The sequence below is a fragment of the Colobus angolensis genome, unplaced genomic scaffold (assembly GCF_000951035.1).
Source record: "Colobus angolensis palliatus isolate OR3802 unplaced genomic scaffold, Cang.pa_1.0 Scaffold90, whole genome shotgun sequence".
NCBI classification, from domain to species: Eukaryota; Metazoa; Chordata; class Mammalia; order Primates; family Cercopithecidae; genus Colobus; species Colobus angolensis.
In genome coordinates this window covers 4,355,993-4,374,224 of record NW_012122932.1, presented here as the reverse complement: position 1 = coordinate 4,374,224, position 18,232 = coordinate 4,355,993, and the positions used below count along the sequence as shown (strand labels likewise).

General features: G+C 41.9%; 1 protein-coding gene across 2 annotated transcripts in view; it reads right to left on the bottom strand.

The window, feature by feature from the left end:
- The window catches only part of HMGXB3 (HMG box domain containing 3), a 53,756-nt gene that overhangs the window by 13,781 nt on the left and 21,743 nt on the right, over positions 1-18,232 (bottom strand). For both annotated transcript variants that reach the window (XM_011931545.1, XM_011931546.1), the window contains exons 8-14: positions 14,283-14,701; positions 12,078-12,253; positions 11,842-11,939; positions 8,317-8,415; positions 6,548-6,697; positions 2,653-2,954; positions 2,053-2,180 (exon numbers count right to left, since the gene is read on the bottom strand). In XM_011931545.1, the coding sequence (XP_011786935.1) occupies positions 2,053-2,180; positions 2,653-2,954; positions 6,548-6,697; positions 8,317-8,415; positions 11,842-11,939; positions 12,078-12,253; positions 14,283-14,701 (1,372 nt within the window). The remainder of the gene's footprint in view (positions 1-2,052; positions 2,181-2,652; positions 2,955-6,547; positions 6,698-8,316; positions 8,416-11,841; positions 11,940-12,077; positions 12,254-14,282; positions 14,702-18,232) is intronic.

The following is an 18,232-nucleotide window of genomic DNA, read 5'->3' as shown; positions in this document are numbered from 1 at the left end:
TTTACTATAGAAAAAAACCCATAAAGGATCATAAAAAGGACATATAGTCTACCTAGCACAAAGAAATACAACAAATTAACAGGTTTTATACAAGTTTTTACCTATAAAATTGATAAACTTTAAAAAATTATAATACTCATCTACAAAAACAAAGTCAACAGACAAACTTAATTGTATTTCTATACTAGCAATGAATAGCTGGAAACTGAACCATGTCATTTAGGACTGAGAAAAAAAGTAAAATACTTACATGTAAGTCTAACAAAATATGTGCAGGACCTATATGCTGAAACTAGAAAAACTGATAACCTATTAAAACGGAGAGAAAGACTATGGACTAGAAGATTGAACATTTTTAGGCATGTCAAAATTTCCCAAATTGATATGTACAGATTGAACACAATCCAATTAAAATTCAAGCAGGACTTTGTAGATACTGACAAGCTGACTCTACAATTTATATGGAGACATACGTATTAGAATGGCTGAAAAACAAAAACAGATAATGCCGAGTGTTGGCATGCAGAGCAAACTGTAACTTTTACCCATTGTGGGAAGGAATGCAAAATGGTACAGCCACTTTGGTAATGCTGTTTTCTTATAAAATTAAACACACACTTACCATATGACCCAGCAATCTGATTCTTAGGTATTTACCCAAGAGAAATGAAGACTTAGGTTTCATTTCATATTGGTACACAAATATTTGCAGCAGCTCTTTTCGTAACTGCCAAACACTGGTAGCAAACCAAATATCCTCCCATGGGGAACAGATAAACAACCTGCTGTACACATCGACACAACAGAAAACTACTCCACAATAAAAAGGAACAAACCACTGATAAAGACAACATGGATGACTCTCAAAGGATTAGCTTACTGAAAGAAGCCAGACTTAAAAGGCTACGTGCTATAATTGCTTTTACATGACATTCTGGGAAAGAGAACACTATATGGATAAAGATGAGATCAAACAGTTACCAGAGGTTGGGGGAGGGGGTGGGTTTAAACACAAAGGAACAGTAGAAGAGAATGTTTTGAGTGATAGACCTGTTCTATATATTGATTGTGAAGGCAGTTACACCACTTAGTATATCTGTCAGAAATGACGGAACTGGGAGCAACACACTTAAGTACATGTAAATTTTAAAATACATGTTGATTAAATAAACACATAATCCTGAGTACTGGCCTAGATAGACTATAGGGTAATAGGCACTCTTGTTAACTGTTGGCAAGAGCATAAAATAGTACAAATTCAATCTAATAATATAAGACATTAAAAACACGAATTCAAAATAAAGCACCATTAAGTTCTAAGACAAAGAGAATACATCACAAATATGCTTTAGCACTCAATTCTACAAACAAAATTTAGGATTCAACCAAAAATGGTGAGTGTTCCATAAATGCCTGATGTTGATGAATAATAGGGTAGGAAAGGGTAAATGTGGGGCAATTCCACTTCTGAGTATTTGTCCAAAAGACAAATTAGGGCTGTACACAAAGATGGAATCACAAAAGTGTAAAATGGAGCACCATACATCCCTTTAAAAATGGTCGTGTACTTCTCTACTTGCTGGCACAGGAAGATGCCCATGATGTACTCCTAAATTTAAAAAGCACATTCCAAAACAACACCTAGCACAACCGCACTTTTGTTCAAAGAAAGACTATATACCTATATAAATCCTGTAATTTCTTGTATTCTGCACAGATGAATAAACATTTCTGGAAGATTGAGAACATCGTTAAGTGTTTATCTCATGGCAGTAGGAATGCTCTTGATTTTTTGTTTCCTCTTTTTATTTGCCTGCATTTTCCAGCCCGTCCACAATGAAGATGTTATTTTAAAGATCCCAGTTAAGAGCTTCAACACTTGAGAGGTAAAAGTCATCTTCTGGGACTAAGACATTTAGGAAGAAGATTCCCCCTTCCTCAGAAACCCCATCTGAGAAGGTCCAGTCCTCAAAGAGCCCAAGGTCTCATCCAAAAAGGCAGTTTCCAAGCCTGCTTTGGGATTCTCTGAGGGAAGAGAAGGTTGGCACCCACCTGTGTAGATGTCTATGAAGCTGTGCAGGGCCAGACAATGGGGGTTCAGACACATCTTCACCTGGGCAGTCACTGTCTGCAGACGGCTGGCTGTCAGCAGCCAGCACTCCTGGGGCCCAGCCAGGGAGCTAGTACCAGAAACATCACCAACAAAAAAAAAGAAGGGAAAGAGACTTCCTTATGTTGTTGCAAGGCTTAGTGATCAATGGCAAATTCTCATTTGCTGGAGCTTAGGATTTTCTAGGTTTTCTGGTAGGTATTTCCACTTTATTGGAATCTGTGGAATCGTCCCCTACAATTAATGTAACTCTGAATTTATTACACAATTTAACCAATCCCAATGAACTCCCAAACCTAAACATTGTGTGGGGCAGTCCAGATGTAAACTAAATCCTAAGCTGGTGATAAATTTCAGGCATTTCAACAGAAATAATTACCAATTATCACTTTACTTTTAGCAATCAGAAAGGTAAAGGAAGCCTAGAAACGGCAGAGAATAACATCTTCACAGTTACAGCTTTAATGTAAGTTTTCTGAAGAAAGGAGCAATATGAGCCAACTGGGATAGGGCAGCTAGGGGCAGAATTAAGGGGTGCTTACTTTTGTCCCCCTTTGAATAATGGGCTGCTACAGAGAAGGCACTGCGTGGACGGAGACTCATAATAATTCGACCAAGAGGTTTGCTCGATGGTGACTGTCTCCTCACTCACGTTGGACAAGATAAGTCGAGAGCTGTTGAGTTCATGAATCAAGGCGAAGACCTCAGCCAGCTCTGACTCATTCTCAGGAATCTGCAGGACTTTGCGCAGCAGCTGCAGTGTGGACTGGCGCTGGATCTCCCTCTGGGCTGTGCTCAGGGGCTCTGTGGCATTCAGTACATCTGGGAGTGGTGAGCTCACCTCCTGAGAAGAGAGTGGATTGATCACCAAGCACTCAGAGCAGAAAGAGCCAGCTTCAGGCTAAAATAATTAAAGTCTGGGAGCAGCATACAGACAGGGCCCATGACTAACAGGTGGGAAACCTAGGTTCCTAACCAGCTTAGCTAATAACTCACTGTGTGACTAAAAGCTGGTTATTTTTCTCTGTGGGGCTCAGTTTCTCTACAGGTTGAGCACCCAAATCCAAAATGCTCTGAAATCTGAAACTTTTTGATCACTAAGACAACATTCAAGGGATATGCTCATTAGACATCTCAGATTTCGAATTACTGGATTAAGGATGTTCAAGCAGTATGTATTCTGCAAATATTGCAAATAATGAAATAATTCAAAAACACTTCTGGTTATTAAGGACTTCAGATAAGGGATATTCAACCTGCATCAGTAAACAAAAGGATTATATACAACTCTTGGTAATGGATTCAACACTTAGCTCTCATTCATCAGGTATGGGGTTTAGAGGATAACAGACCCAGGTTTCAGTTCTGGATATGCCACTTAACAGCTGTATATGTGGGACCCAAGGCAATTTACTTAATCTTTCTGAGTCTCAATTTCCTCATCTGTGAAATGAGGCATGAAAATAGTAATCTCCTAGAGCGATTACACAGTTTAAATAAGACATTATAAGTAAAGCACTTAGCACACAATGCCTATGGTGCAATGAAGGCTCTATGAATGATAGTTTTGATATATAAACCAGTATCTGCACTGCTTAAAGTTATGTGTCTTTAATTCTCAGTGGCTTCTGGGTACAAGATAATTTTATATACCAGTCAGAGGCTTCCAGGAACAATGTTCTGAAATACTCATTAAAAATAGGTCTTTCTCAAGCAGGTCTCTCTTCAATGGAGCTCCTCCCTGATCCTTTTTGCCAAGGCAGCATCAATCACTCCCCGCTTTGTGTTCTCTGAGTGCACCCCTTGACTGCAGAATTCATCATCTGATAGCTGCTAAACCACTGCCCTCCCCGCTTCAGTTAAGGGTGGAATTCTGCTTATTTACTGATTCCCAACCAGCATGATGCCTGAGACACACACAAGATACTAATTCATATCTGATGGACATATTATACATGGTTCTGTAGAAGTTAAATGCTTAATGCTATAGTCTGGATGTTTACCCTCTCCAAATCTCATGCTGAAACGTGACCCCAACGTTGGAGGCAGGCCCTAAAGGGAGGTATTTGGGTCAGGGAGACAGATCCCTCATGAGTAGATTAATGTGGGGCAGGGGCAAGGGAGGTGGTGAATGAGTTTTGCTTCCTCTTTCTGTATGTGATCTCTGTGCATGCCGGCTCCCCTTGCCTTCCACCACGAGTGGAAGCAGTCTGAGGCCCTCATCAGAAAAAGATGTTGGTGCTATGCTTCTTGTACAGACTGCCAAATTATGAGCCACATAAACTTCTTTTCTTTATAAATTGCCCAGCCTCAGGTATTCTTTTACAGCAACACAAAACAGACTAGGACACTTAATAACAAGGAGCTTTTTATTAACTCTGCATACCTATGACAATTTTCGTTTGTAATAGTTTGGTTATCTTTCTCTCCCACTAGACTGTAAGCTTCTCAAGGAAAAGGGCCACGTCCTATTCATCTCTGAAAGCCTGGCCCATAGCAGGCATTCAATATACGCTGGCTGAGAGAATTAATTAATTAACGGCTACAGAAGAGCTGACTAACAGTAGAATGAGCTGCCCCGAGAGGCTGTGTATTCTCAGTCATGACTATAAAACCATAGCTGGAAGACCACTTGGCAGGAATACTGTCCTGTGACTCTAGCCAGAGATGAAGGATAGAAAGGACTGAAGACCATTCCAGCTCAGAGATGTGAAAACATTTGGCCACCAGGGGACTCCAAATGACAACACACAAGAAGGTACCTGTGGTTCTCACTAGTGCTTTATTTTGTGGAAAGCAATAATTACATTGTATTTCTCCAAACTTTAGGAGACTAGAAAGTGATGGAGGGTCTGCAGAGGTGGGTCCTGGGGGTGGGCAGCTCTCAGTTAACCAAATACAGAGGGATATAAGTTTTAAGAGTGGGATCTGAAATTGGCAAGAGGTCCCTAGATAATTTCCTATGTCACTTGAAAAGTTAAGTCACTTCACCATCCTAGATTTAGAGAGTAACATCCACTTCCACTGCAAACCGCACAAATAGCTAAAATGAACTGGAAGAAGAAAGGAACGCTCAGAGCTTCTACCTACACGGAACTCAATTCTATCTTCTAATTACAGATAGACACACTTTGTATATATAAGCTCCAGGGTTAGAAGGTGCAGGAAAAACAGACACACCTGGCCTAGGAGAGATTGTGGTCTCATAGGGACTTAAGAAAAGCAGTCAATATGGGGTGTGATCAGTGCTATGGCAAGAGGAGCACATTAAAACTCATTGAAAATCTGGGAAGAAAGCTTACTTCCAGCAGTAGGCATCCAGTGGAGCAAGAGAATCTGATGAAAGCTATGGACCCATTTTGCATGCAATTTCAGGGATTTATAAACTCCTTGAAGCTCAATTCTCAGTTTTCTCTAAAGCTCCTGGCTCTGACAGTAAAATGCCCAGATCTAATCGACCTTGCCCACCTTATTTTACCAATGGAGAAACTAAAGCTCGGGAGAGGGAAGCTTCCAACTCAGGGTCACTCCCAGCCCCAGTGTTTTTCCCACCAAGTCATTAGTGCCCACATACTTTGTTTCCACTTTCCTTTCTCACATTTTCACTCACACGTATCCTTAAGTATGGCATGCCTTCCCCTTCTGTCCAAAGCCTGCCTGTCTTTCAAGGTCCAGACTTGATCTGGAGTGACCAGGCTCCATCTCAGGTCCTCACCTGTTTGTTCTATGTGCCATCCCAGCAGATCAGTGACATTTCTCTTCTTACCCTTATTTTAGTCATTCCATTTGCTGCCTCAAGTGCAACTGTTTTCTGTTCACTTTAAAAAACTCATACGGAAATTCTGAGGACCTCTGAAAATGCCCGTTTTTCCTGGTAATAGTAATAATAGCAACCCTAAGGAGCCAAGTGGAATGTATTTTACTATCCAAGTACTTTGGCCCAACTTGAGAGAGGAGGTTTGCCTAGACTGCTAGAAATAAAGCTTTGATTAGCTAAAAGCTTTCCAAGGAACCTGAGAAAGCAGCAGTGCCCTAATCTACAAAGTCTTAGCTTTGGCATTCTCTATTTACCAAAACAGTAAATCAACTTACAGGTCTAGTATCAGGCCTCAGAGGTAAGAGGATGCAACCCTTTTGTCCCTCTCCTTTGACTCCTACTTAAGGCCTGTGCTATATCATTCTCTTCAGTGAATGAACTCTTCGTTCTCAGAGATCAAGATACCTAATCAACCCCTTCAACCCCTTCACCCCGGCAATGGGGACAAGGAGGCTCGGAGAAAAGGCGGCACTTGCTCGGGTTCAGAACCCACAATCTGGTTCCAGTTTGGATGCTCTAACTACCACCATGTACTTTAAAAATCCTCTTATTTCTACTAAGACAGGTTCACTAACAGAGCCCAGAACAGGCCAGGGGATGTGTTTGGGGAAGGAACTCACGATAGCCTTGGTGTTTTTCTCAGTCCGGTCTTTGGCAAGGTTAAAACCACAGCTGGGACAAATCCGAGGTTTGTGCCTGTTGGTGTAGACATAGCTACAAGAGGGATTCTTGCACTTTCCCCGGCCTCTTGATGTGGCCAGGCCCAAATCCTAAAAAAGTAAGACCAATGTTCAATTCTACAAAAATTAAGTTAAACCTGGGCAGAGCCCAGAACCAGAATGAGCAGCTGCCAGTAAATCAGAGAAGAGAGTGGCAACTGCAAACCAGATTCAGCCTAACTTCAAGGGCCTTAACCTTTTTTCTGTAGTTAACCCTTTTACTTTTAATATAGGCTGTAAATTTTTGGCAAATCCAGTCCAGTCCTTCCCTATCTGTGAAACAAGAGAGTTGACTCTCAATGGTCAGAAACTCAAATGCCTTCAGGGTCCAGGCAGTTGGTGGAGTGAAGCAGGTCTGTTTAAACAAAGAGCACTAGAGACTGGTGAACTAAAGAGCTCAAGCCCTGCCTGAAGACAAACTGTGACTTATGGACTATTAAAGCTCAAAGCTCTAGCATCTAAGCTCCCATGACAAGTTACTAACTAATCAGCAGAAGAGAGGGTCTACTCAGGGGTAGTTCCCCCCTAAATGGTAAATCTAGTTGCCTCCTGTAGCCAAAGGGAGTTGAGAGTGAAGGCATGGAGAAGATAGTGATTATATTTAGGTCACAGGAAAAAGAAATCTGAGCACATCTCCAGGATAAGAGACACATTCTCCTTAGGGATCTGGTCAGAGCAGACATTAACCCATCATACCGTGCTGTCTTGTTTGCTACTGAATCCCCAGCACAGAGCTTGGCACAGAATATGTGCTCAATAAATATTTTTTGAACAAATGAATGACCCTTTCTGAACCTGTCTGCCATTATGAGGCAAGAATTTTTAAAAATCTAGCCATTCTCTCAAAATCTGTTCATCTTAATCAAATCAGCTAGAGAAACTGCCAAAAGACATCTGGCTGGTTGATACTTTAAGCATCAACAGAATTAGAGAATATTGAGAGTGACAGATGCCCCAGAGATGTCCAAACCAATGCAGCATTTTACAGACAGTGAAACTGAGGACCACAGAAGGAAAGAATCTTGCCTAGGGGCATACGGCATGCTAGCAGCAGAGCCAGAACTCCTTTTGGATCAGGTCTCTCAGCTGTCTAGCATTTATTTCCCTGCTCTATGCTGCCTGCCCTACAAAAGGGTGATCCCAATGTCACACATTTGTCCATTAGGATGTTAATATGTGTTATGTTAAAAAATAAAGGGAAAACCCCTGTGGGAAACACTAGGCTAAACAAAATAAGCTGCTTTACTAAAGTACTTCTCTATTTTACTTTAAGATGGTAGTGTTGAACTGGACTCTGTTTTAGGGAGAAAAAGGCAACGTCGCCTAAACATAACTGTGGAACACCCTTTCTAAACTAAAAGGTTCCAAGACTGCTAAATGTTAAATCTGGACTGGATTCTCATTTCTGGCAGCTCTCAATAAAAATACACTAATCTCAGCTGTCCTACACTTTATAAATCTCACCTGGAAAGAGACCAAAACAACCCAGCAGATTCATCCAGTAGCTATCATTTGCATCAGGGATTGGATCTTCAGCATTAACAATCTATACCTGACGCTGTTCTCCCTCCCAGCTACCACCACCTTCTCCCCGAGCCTCCTACTGACCTTCAACCACAAAATCAAGACAACCTCCATGTCAACCGACCACCACCTAGCTGCATACTTACCAATGTGACAGTGCAGCTGTACTTATATGGAGGAAACATATCGGGCTTGACCTCCACAACTTTCACCTGAGAAGTCCTGTTGGATGGGCCAGTTGGTAGCTGTGGATCAGAACAAATTGTTTAGTGCTTTTGAACCTTAGCCAAACTCCTGAGGTCCCATGTCCTGAAACAACTTGAGGGAATGCTTTCCCAGGGAATTTGTAGAGCTCTGGACTGCCAGCTGGCAGTCACCAGTCCACCAAAGGCTGAGCGTCATGTTCAAGTCCAGGGCTTGCCACAGGCTTCTGTGCAGTTTCTAATAACATGCATTAGAAACACCATGAATCAGGTTTGCAACTACTACTGAGTTATAAAAGCACGTAATAGCTTTTATACATACAAATACATGGCTGAACAACTTTGCATAGAAAGATGTCTGAAAGACTATTCACTAAAATGTCACAGGGTAAGAGGACAATCATGGTTGTTTCTCCCTCTTTACCACTATCTACAAAATTTTCTTTCTTTTTTTTTTTTTTTTGTAGCGATGTGGGTCTCACTATGTTGCCCAGGCTGGTCTTGAACTGCTGGACTCAAGCAATCCTCCCACCTCAGCCTCCCAAAGTGCTGGGATTAGAGGCATGAGCCTCAAATGTTTTATAAGGAATGTATATTTTACTTATATAGCTAAAAAAAGAAAAGATAAAGCAAACAAAATTAAAATTATTCTATAATATTGAATTTAGGTTGATTTTCAGAGTACCTGTTTACTGGTTTAAGGCTAGTAAAAGAGTTTGTGGCTTTTAACAAATACCCAATGTCACCAATCAAAAGGAAACTATTTACAGAGAAGACTGGGGTTGACCCAAGTAACAGGGTGTACATGAAGGAATCTAGGGGCTGGAAATCTACAAAACTACTGACACTAACCAGATACCTTCCTTCTATACTGCAAGATCACACATACACCCAGAGCTGCCACATCTGTGTGGAAAATAAAATAATTCTCAAAGTAAAAGCCAGTTGATATTCCTGTCAGGGCAAATGTAAAACTGTTAAAGAAAGGCAGTTAACTGACAAAGAACACATGACAAGGAAGATGGCAGACCCGTTTTCCTATTCCAACCTGGTCCATGACACAGTTTGCAAACTACAGGCCACAATCCAATGAGAGGTCATAACATTAATTTAATGGGTTGAAACCAGCATTTTGCAAATACGAATGAGAAAAAAACAAAGTGACTGCATATAGTAAGGGCACAGCTTCATTAAACCTTTAGTATATATGTTTACTGGGCAGTAATATAAAAATATGCCTGTTACTGAGGGTCATGACCAAAAGCTTGAAAAATACTAGCTAAGGACATTTTGATAGATCCTTTTACAGCTCACAAGTATGACGATCTGGTATTCACGCACATGGGTGAGATGTGCCTCCCTCAAACCTCATTATAATGTCAGCACATTACCCATTTGACATGGGAAAAAAAAAAAAACTTGATAATTATTCTAGCTACATACAGCTAAAAACAAACCCCACTAATCCATGGAATCTGGACACCCAGAAAATTTTTAATATCTGTATCACTAAATGAAGTGAAAATATAAGCCACAAACTAGTATATGGAGTAAGAGCCAAGTTTCTGATTATTAAAAAATAAACACACACACATTCAGGAAAAGACCTGAAAGCATATCGGATGGTCATTCTGGGTGGCAGGATCATAAAGGACTTTTCTTTCTCCTTTACCTGAATTTTCTTTATTTTCTACAATCATGCATTCATTTTTAAAAGGAAGCTAAAGAGACATGACAACTAAATGTTAATATCTGATCCTAGACTGGATCTTAGACTGGAGAAAAATATGCCATGTAAAGGAACTCTTCTAGAATGGGAGAGGCTTTAAAAATATACAATAAAATAAAAAAGACACTGGGTGAGGTGGCTAATGCCTGTAATCCCAGTACTTTGGGAGGCCAAGGAGGGAGAATCGCTTAAGGCCAGGAGTTTGACATCAGCCTGGGCAACACAGCAAAAGACCCCATCTCTACAGAAAAACATTTAAAAATTAGCTTGGTATGGTGGTGCCTGCCTGTGTACCCAGCTACTCAGGAGGCTGAGTTGGGAGGATTCCTTGAGCCTAGGAGTTCGAGGCAGAAGTGAGGTATGATTACACCACTGCACTCCGGCCTGGGCAACACAGCAAGATCTTGTTTCTGGGAAAAAAAAAAAAAATCTATCTATCTATCTATCTATAATTGGGTCTGTGAAAAGAAAATAAATCGTGGGGCCTCCACATCACTAAGCTAAAGGGAAAAGTCAAGCTGGGAACTGCTTAGGGCCAACCTGCCTCCCATTCTATTCAAAGTCACCCTCCGCTCACTGAGATAAATGCATATCTGACTGCCTCCTTTGGAGAGGCTAATCAGAAACTCAGAAGGATGCGACCACTTGTGTCTTATCTACCTATGACCTAGAAGCCCCCTCCCTGCTTTAAGTCTTCCTGCCTTTGCTTCAAGTTGTCCTGCCTTTCCAGACTGAACCAATGTTCATCTTGTGTATGTTGATTGATGTCTCCCTAGAATGTATAAAACCAAACTGCTATGACTGCCTTGGGCAGATGTCATCAGGACCTCCCGAGGGTGTGTCCCAGGTGCATGTCCTCAATTTTGGCAAAATAAGCTTTCTAAATTAACTGAGACCTGTCTCAGATTTTCAGGGCTCACAGGTCAAACTGACACAATTTGGAATATGAATGGGAGAGTAAAGGTATGCATCAATGTTTCAGTAAAAGAATATCCCTATTCTAGGCTGGACACGGTGGCTCACGCCTGTATTCCCAGCACTTTGGGAGGCTGAGGTGTGTGGATCACTTGAGGTCAGGAGTTCAAGGCCAGCCCGGCCAACATGGTGAAACCCCATCTCTACCAACAATACAAAACTTAGCCAGGCGTGGTGGTGTGCTCCTGAAATCCCAGCTACTCAGGAGAGGCTGAGGCAGCAAAATCACTTGAACCCAGGAGGTGGAGGCTGCAGCGAGCTAAGATTGTGCCACTGCATTCCAGCCTAGGTAACAGAGTGAGACTCCACCACCAAAAAAAAAAAAAGAATATCCCTATTCTCATGAAATACACAAACAAGCATAAAGGCATAACTTACCCTATAATGTGTATTTTACACACATGCACGTGTACACACCCACACATGGTGGGGGGAACACAAAGGAACAAAAAAGATAAAGCAAAATGGGCTAATACATTAACAATAGGTCACTCTAGGTAAAGAGTATATGGGTGTTCTCTGTACTATTTTTATTTTTGCAACTGTTTTCTGTTATAAATTATTTCTAAGTAAAAGGTTTAAAAACATGTATTCACTTCATAAAAATAAATTACTTAAAAAATAGACAAATCATTCATGTTAACCTCCTCCCAGAGGTCTGCCAACGTGTAAGAATTGGGATCTGCCTTTACATATAGTTTTGATACATTAAATGGCAGCAGCCAGACCCTCAAACAGCTCCCACTCCGGAAAATGGGTCTTACCTTCACCTCACCAGGGCCAGATGGCTGTTGAATGGGCTGGCCCAGCTGCTTCAGTGTGCTTGGCTTCAGACCACAAGTCCTCACAGAGGGAGTCTTATCTGAGAGAACCAGGAGCCAAACTGGTGACTTCAGTGCATTCAGAGTCTCCCCAAGTCTCTATGTCCATTCTCAACCCCCTACTCCTATCCCTTTCCCATCAGACAGCACCCCCATCCCAGGTATGCCCCAGCCCTTACCACTCAGGGAAAAGGCCTGCCTGGCCCTGGGCAGTCCCATGCTGCTGCCTCGCCCCACATTAACTGGGGCTGGCAAAATCGCTCTCATGGGTCTTGCTGCAGCCAGTAATGAGGGCTTGCCCCGTGCTCTGCCTTTAAGCTCTGGAGCTCTGGACCCAGGGGTAAGCAGGTCAACTCTGAAAAGAATAAGAAGAGAAATCTGGAAATTCAGGAACAAAGGGAAGAAAACCAAAGTGCAATCTCTATATAGTGCTTTATTAGAGGATAGTATTGGGATTCAGCTATCAAGCTTTAGACAGACTGAGTTCAAATTCAACCACTAAACAGCTGTGTGGCCCGGGGCAAGTAATTTCATTCTTCTGTTAACTTCAAGTTTCTAACATGTAAAATGGAACAGTAATTACCTATACGTATGGAGTCACTGCGAAGACAAAGAAGTGTAAAACAATGTCTATAGCATGTAATGCCAATCGCTATTATAGCTATAATATTTAATCTATCTCTAGTTAGAGCATATACTTATGACAGCAGCTTAGAGACCCTAGAGAACAGAGTCCATGTTTGCTTCATCTTTGCAGCACCAGTGTTGAGCACAGGGCCTGCACTGCAGAAGGCCTCAATAAACATTTGCTAAAGTGATTTACATGTCTCAAACAAAAGTTCTAAAGTGCACAGCTTCACCCTTTAAATATACAAAACCATCGCCAAAGTATATTGCCACATTATTTTTTAAAAAAAAAGCAAGATGGGGCCGGGTGCGGTAGCTCACACCTGTAATCCTAGCACTTTGGGAGGCCGAGGTGGGCAGATCACAAGGTCAGGAGATCAAGACCTTCCTGGCTAACACGGTGAAACCCTGTCTCTACTAAAAATACAAAAAATTAGCTGCGTGTGGTGGCGGGCGCCTGTAGTCCCAGCTACTCGGAAGGCTGAGGCAGAATGGCATGAACCCGGGAGGCGGAGCTTGCAGTGAAACGAGATGGCACCACTGCACTCCAGCCTGGGCGACAGAACGAGATTCCATTCCAAAAAAAAAAGCAAGATGTATTCGGGAGGCCAAGGCAGGTGGATCACCTGAGCCCAGGAGTTCGAGACCAGTCTGGGCAACATGGCAAAACCCCATCTCTACAAAAAAAATACAAAAATTAGCCAGGTGTGGTAGTGCGTGCCTGTAGTCCCAGCTACTCAAGAGGCTGAGATGGGAAGATCGATTGAGCCCGGGAGGGTGAGGCTTCAGGGAGCTGTGTTCGGGCCACTGCACTCCAGCCTGAATGACGAAGCGAGACCCTGTCTCAAAACAATAAAAATAAACAAAAAAATAAAAAACAAGATATAGAAGTATGTTGTGCTATGATTTGTGTTTAAAAAAAAAAGTGGGAAAAATATATATACATACACACATACATATTTGTATACAAGGTATACAAGGCATTCTTATTTTTCCAGGAAAAGCTAGCCAAAGTTAAAAGTGGAATTGGCTTCTGGTGTCCACTGCGGGCACAACTGTTACCAGTTGAGAACCACTGATACAAATAAGGGTCTTTAGTTACAAGAACACAACTTCCTCAGGGAAGGGATATACGCAGAATCAATTAAGGAGGAAAAGGGGAGAAAAAGACAGTGACTTCCTCCGACTTATAAGGTACTCAGTTACATGTTTTATACACAATCTTCAGTTTGTATAGTCAGCCTGTGAGGAAGAGATTTTCTAATACCCAACTCAAGATTTTTCAAAGGAGAGAACTGAGGTCAACAGACATGAAGTGACAATGCCCAAGGTCAAGCAGAAGCCAGAAACAGTTGGAACCAGTACTGAGTTCTCTGACCATCAGGCCAGAACTCTTTCTACAGGATGCTTTCATAAAGCTTCTCTTTCCAAATCCAGTATCCAGGACTGGTAACTCACAGTTTTAATACTGCCCAGAGCCTGTGCCAACAAGACTCTAATAACTGCTTTAGGGAGACTGACAAGAAGAGATGTGTAAGTAATCTGACAGCAGTACATGGATAGCAGAGTCCGGGGGAAGGGACAATCTTTATATATCTCTAGGCCTTGGTTTCTGTATCTCTAAAACAGGAACCACTGCCTGGGCTCTGCTGCCTCTCTTAGGCATGCTGTATGGACATGGAATAAAACAAACATGGGGCATTTCCAAAGCTGTTATTTTAAATACAACTCTGTATTATACAAACACATTGACTTACCCTGCAGGTTTTTTAGGAGCAGGGAGTGGACTGGAGGTGCTTGTCCCCTCAGATGGTGTTGGTATGTCTGCTCCAGGACTGTCATTGTCAGCGGTCCCCAGAGTGACCTCAGGCTGCACACCACTTCTGACGACTGGTGTCTTAGTGACTGCTGTACCACGATTCCCAGGAGCTTCCTTAACCAAAACATGGGCATCGGAGATGATCACTTCCTCCCACTCACTCTCCTCACCTACTTCTCTGGGAGGAGCTACATTCAGGAGCTGGCTTACAGCTTCCGAATTCTCCAGAGTCAGTTTGGAGGCATTTTCCTTAGAGGAATTTTGCTCAGTGGTGATAGGTTGCTGATTTCTTTTCACCACAGAGCCTTTGGAAGAGACACCAGAAGCCAATTCCACTTTTACTTTGGCTGGCTTTTCCTAGAAAAATAAGAATACCTTGTATACATAAGGCATTTTACAGTTGATGACATTCACAAACATTCTCTCATTTGATCATTTTAATAACATATAGGCGACAAATACGGAAACCAAGGTCCATGAAAGGAAGAAGTTAACTTAAGGTCTCAAGTGTAAAACTAGCCTGAATCTAAGTCTTCTGGCTACAGGTTCCTTTCACTATAGTATTAAATGCCTTCATCTGCATAAAGCTGTTCATCTTCTAATGAATTCTTATTGAAAAGCCTCTCCAGGTTTCATCAACCAAATGTTGGCATTTTTTAGTTTTACATTTAGTTTGACATGATTCAAAGCCTACTTCTCTGTGTCTAGAGAGAGGATGACACACTGCCACCCAGGAACTGAGAGGCCTAAGTTGTTCACCTTGGTGGTCCTTTTACGAGATTCAGTTAATCCCAGTGTGGCCACAACCTCATGTGGACAGATTCAAATTTTCCCACCTCCTTTGGGAAAAATTCTATTTTTTGTCCCAGATTCTTTAAGGTGAATCTTAAGAATGACTTACACATATGTCACATACTTTGCACTGGATCAAATTAACTCATGCATTCTCATGTGCTATAAATACTCAAACTCACTAAAAATGGCAGCCGCTATTTTAGCTAGACCTGGTTTTAAAAAGCCCTTGGTGTCTCAGCTTTTATCCAATTAGCACTGCAGTGGAAATAACAGTATTACATACACACCCGCACACTTTAAAAAAATGTTTTTAAATAGTGGTTGTCTCTGGAATAGGTTTCAGAAAGGTTTTCTACCCACCATGCATATCGTGAAGGGCACTGTAAACTAGGAAACATAAAGGCTGGGTTCTATCAAGCTTAGCTTCACTCCTAATTAGTTATGTGGTGTAAGGCAAGCTTCAATTGAATCCTCATTCCCCCTTATGAAATAGCAAAGGGGGCCGGGCGCGGTGGCTCAAGCCTGTAATCCCAGCACTTTGGGAGGCCGAGACGGGTGGATCACGAGGTCAGGAGATCGAGACCATACTGGCTAACACAGTGAAACCCCGTCTCTACTAAAAAAAAAAAACAAAAAACTAGCCGGGCGAGGTGGCGGGTGCCTGTAGTCCCAGCTACTCGGGAGGCTGAGGCAGGAGAACGGCTAAACCCGGGAGGCGGAGCTTGCAGTGAACTGAGATCGGGCCACTGCACTCCAGCCTGGGCGACAGAGCGAGACTCCGTCTCAAAAAAAAAGAAATAGCAAAGGGTTGGGCTCTCAGTGTCTGTCAACAGGAGCCAGACAGCATTTTGGGTGACCTAATTCTTTAGTGTGGAGGACCTCCCTGCACATTACAGAACTTTAGTGTCTGTGCCAATGTCATTAAATTTCAATATGATTTATCTCCCAGTAGCTTACTACCCCAAAACCCCTCAACATTTCCAAAGCCATCTGCACACTGCACTTCTAGTTCAGAACCAGTAACAGCCAGGCGCCATGGCTTATGCCTGTGATCCTAAGTCTTTGGGAAACTGAGGCAAGAGGATCGCCTGAGCCCAGGAGTTCAAGACCAGTTTGGGAAACATGGCAAGACCACATCTCTACAAACAAACAAACAAAAAAATTAGCCAGGCATGGTGGTATGCAGCCTGTGTTCCTGTGTTCCCAGCTACTAGAGAGGCTGAGGTGGCAGGATCACTTGACCCCAGGAGGCTGAGGCTGCAAGTGAGCTGTATTCATGCCTGGATGACAGAGCGAGACCCTGTTCCTGTCTGGAAAAAAAAAAAAAAAGAGCCAGTAACAGGTGACCTCTTAAGAGCTCTTTAGTAAAGCATTCTCAGATTCTAAAAGAGTGAGTTAACATGACGAGAAATGCCAAGTCAAGTGCACAGAGTTTATTTACTGCAGGAGAGAGAAAATTTAGCAGAAAAACAGGAGACTAAACTCATTTCTTGAGATAAGATCTTTGAGCAAACACTGCCTACTAAGTAGGCTATTTTAGACAAAAATCACTGCAGAAAGATCGGGTAATTTAAGCAATCTGAGCAAAACAACTCTACCTGGTGATCTCACATTTCATTAACTCAGCCTACTCATTTTAGATGTTACTTTCAAAATTTAAGGTAAATAAAACAGGCTGCAGGCTCAGAGAGACCTCAGTTGCTGCCATCGGAAGGCTTTAAGAATGAAGCCTTGAGCTAAACAGCCTTATATACTATCTTTTGTTTTATTCAATTCATTGAGAACTATGGCACATATTTCTTGGGCTAACTTTAGCCAGTATGAACTCTAGAACAATATAACAAAAGGCGAGTCATTTCCTGGCTGGCACAAACACACTTGGAGCTTTTAGAGACAAATTATACTTGTTGCTTCAAAAATCAGAATTCAAGAAATTTTATTAATAGATCAAGGTTGTCCAATTTTGGCTTCCCTGGGCCACATTGGAAGAATTGTCTTGAGTCACACATAAAATACACTAACAATAGCTGATGAGCTTAAAAAAATAAAAATAAAATAATCACACACAAAAAAATATCGTAATGTTTTGCTCTTTCAGGAAGACACGGTCGTAGGTGGTGCAGAGCTGCGGTCCGCCCGCTCCTGCCCGCTCCTGCTCCTGACTCACCGCTGTTCTCTCTCGCCAAGGAACAAGTCGGTCAGGAAGCCCGCTGCAGCCAAGGCTTTTAAAGACACCGGAAAAACACCCATGGAGCTGGAGGTGGCAATTCACCGAATTCAAATCATTCTAACGAGCTGCAACATAAAATCCCTGGAGAAGATGTGTGCTGACTTGATCAGAGGAGCAAAGGAAAAGAATCTCAGTGAAAGGATCAGTTCGAATGCCTACCAAGACTTTGAGAATCACTACAAGAAAAATTTGTGGTCAAGGTTCTAAGACACAGGAATGTTTCCATAGGAGAATCCACAAACAACTAATTGACTTGCACAGTCCTTCTGAAATTAAGCAGATTACTTCCATCAGTACTGAGCCAGGAGTTGAGATGGAAGTCACCACTACAGATGCTTAAGTCAACTATTTTAATACATTGATCACCAGTTGTTAAAAAACAAAAAATCTCAATGTTTTAAGATAGTTTATGCATTTGTGTTGGGCTTCATTCAAAGCCATCCTGGGTCATGGATTGGACAAGCTTGTCTAACACTCTGCAGCTAAACAGCATAGCAATGCCTGAGAAGTGTGGTTTAGTGGAAAAGGCAATGGGATAATTAGCTGTGTGAATTTAGTAAGTCACTTTTCTAAAATCTATTTTTCCTCAGCTGGAAACTCAAAAGAGTTGAAGTAGTTGATAATCAAAGTCAATTTTATTTCTAAAATTCTAAGTGCATTGATGGTAAAATGTTACCTATCTTCTCTCACTTATTCTGTTTCTATAAGCTTTAGAGATCACAGTATCTACTCTTTACATGGTAATTCTTGCAAAATACATTGGCAAATTCTGACTTAGCAAGTCAAGATGGGGGGAGGTAGCTAAGAAAAAAATTGTTTTCAGGCCGGGCGCGGTGGCTCAAGCCTGTAATCCCAGCACTTTG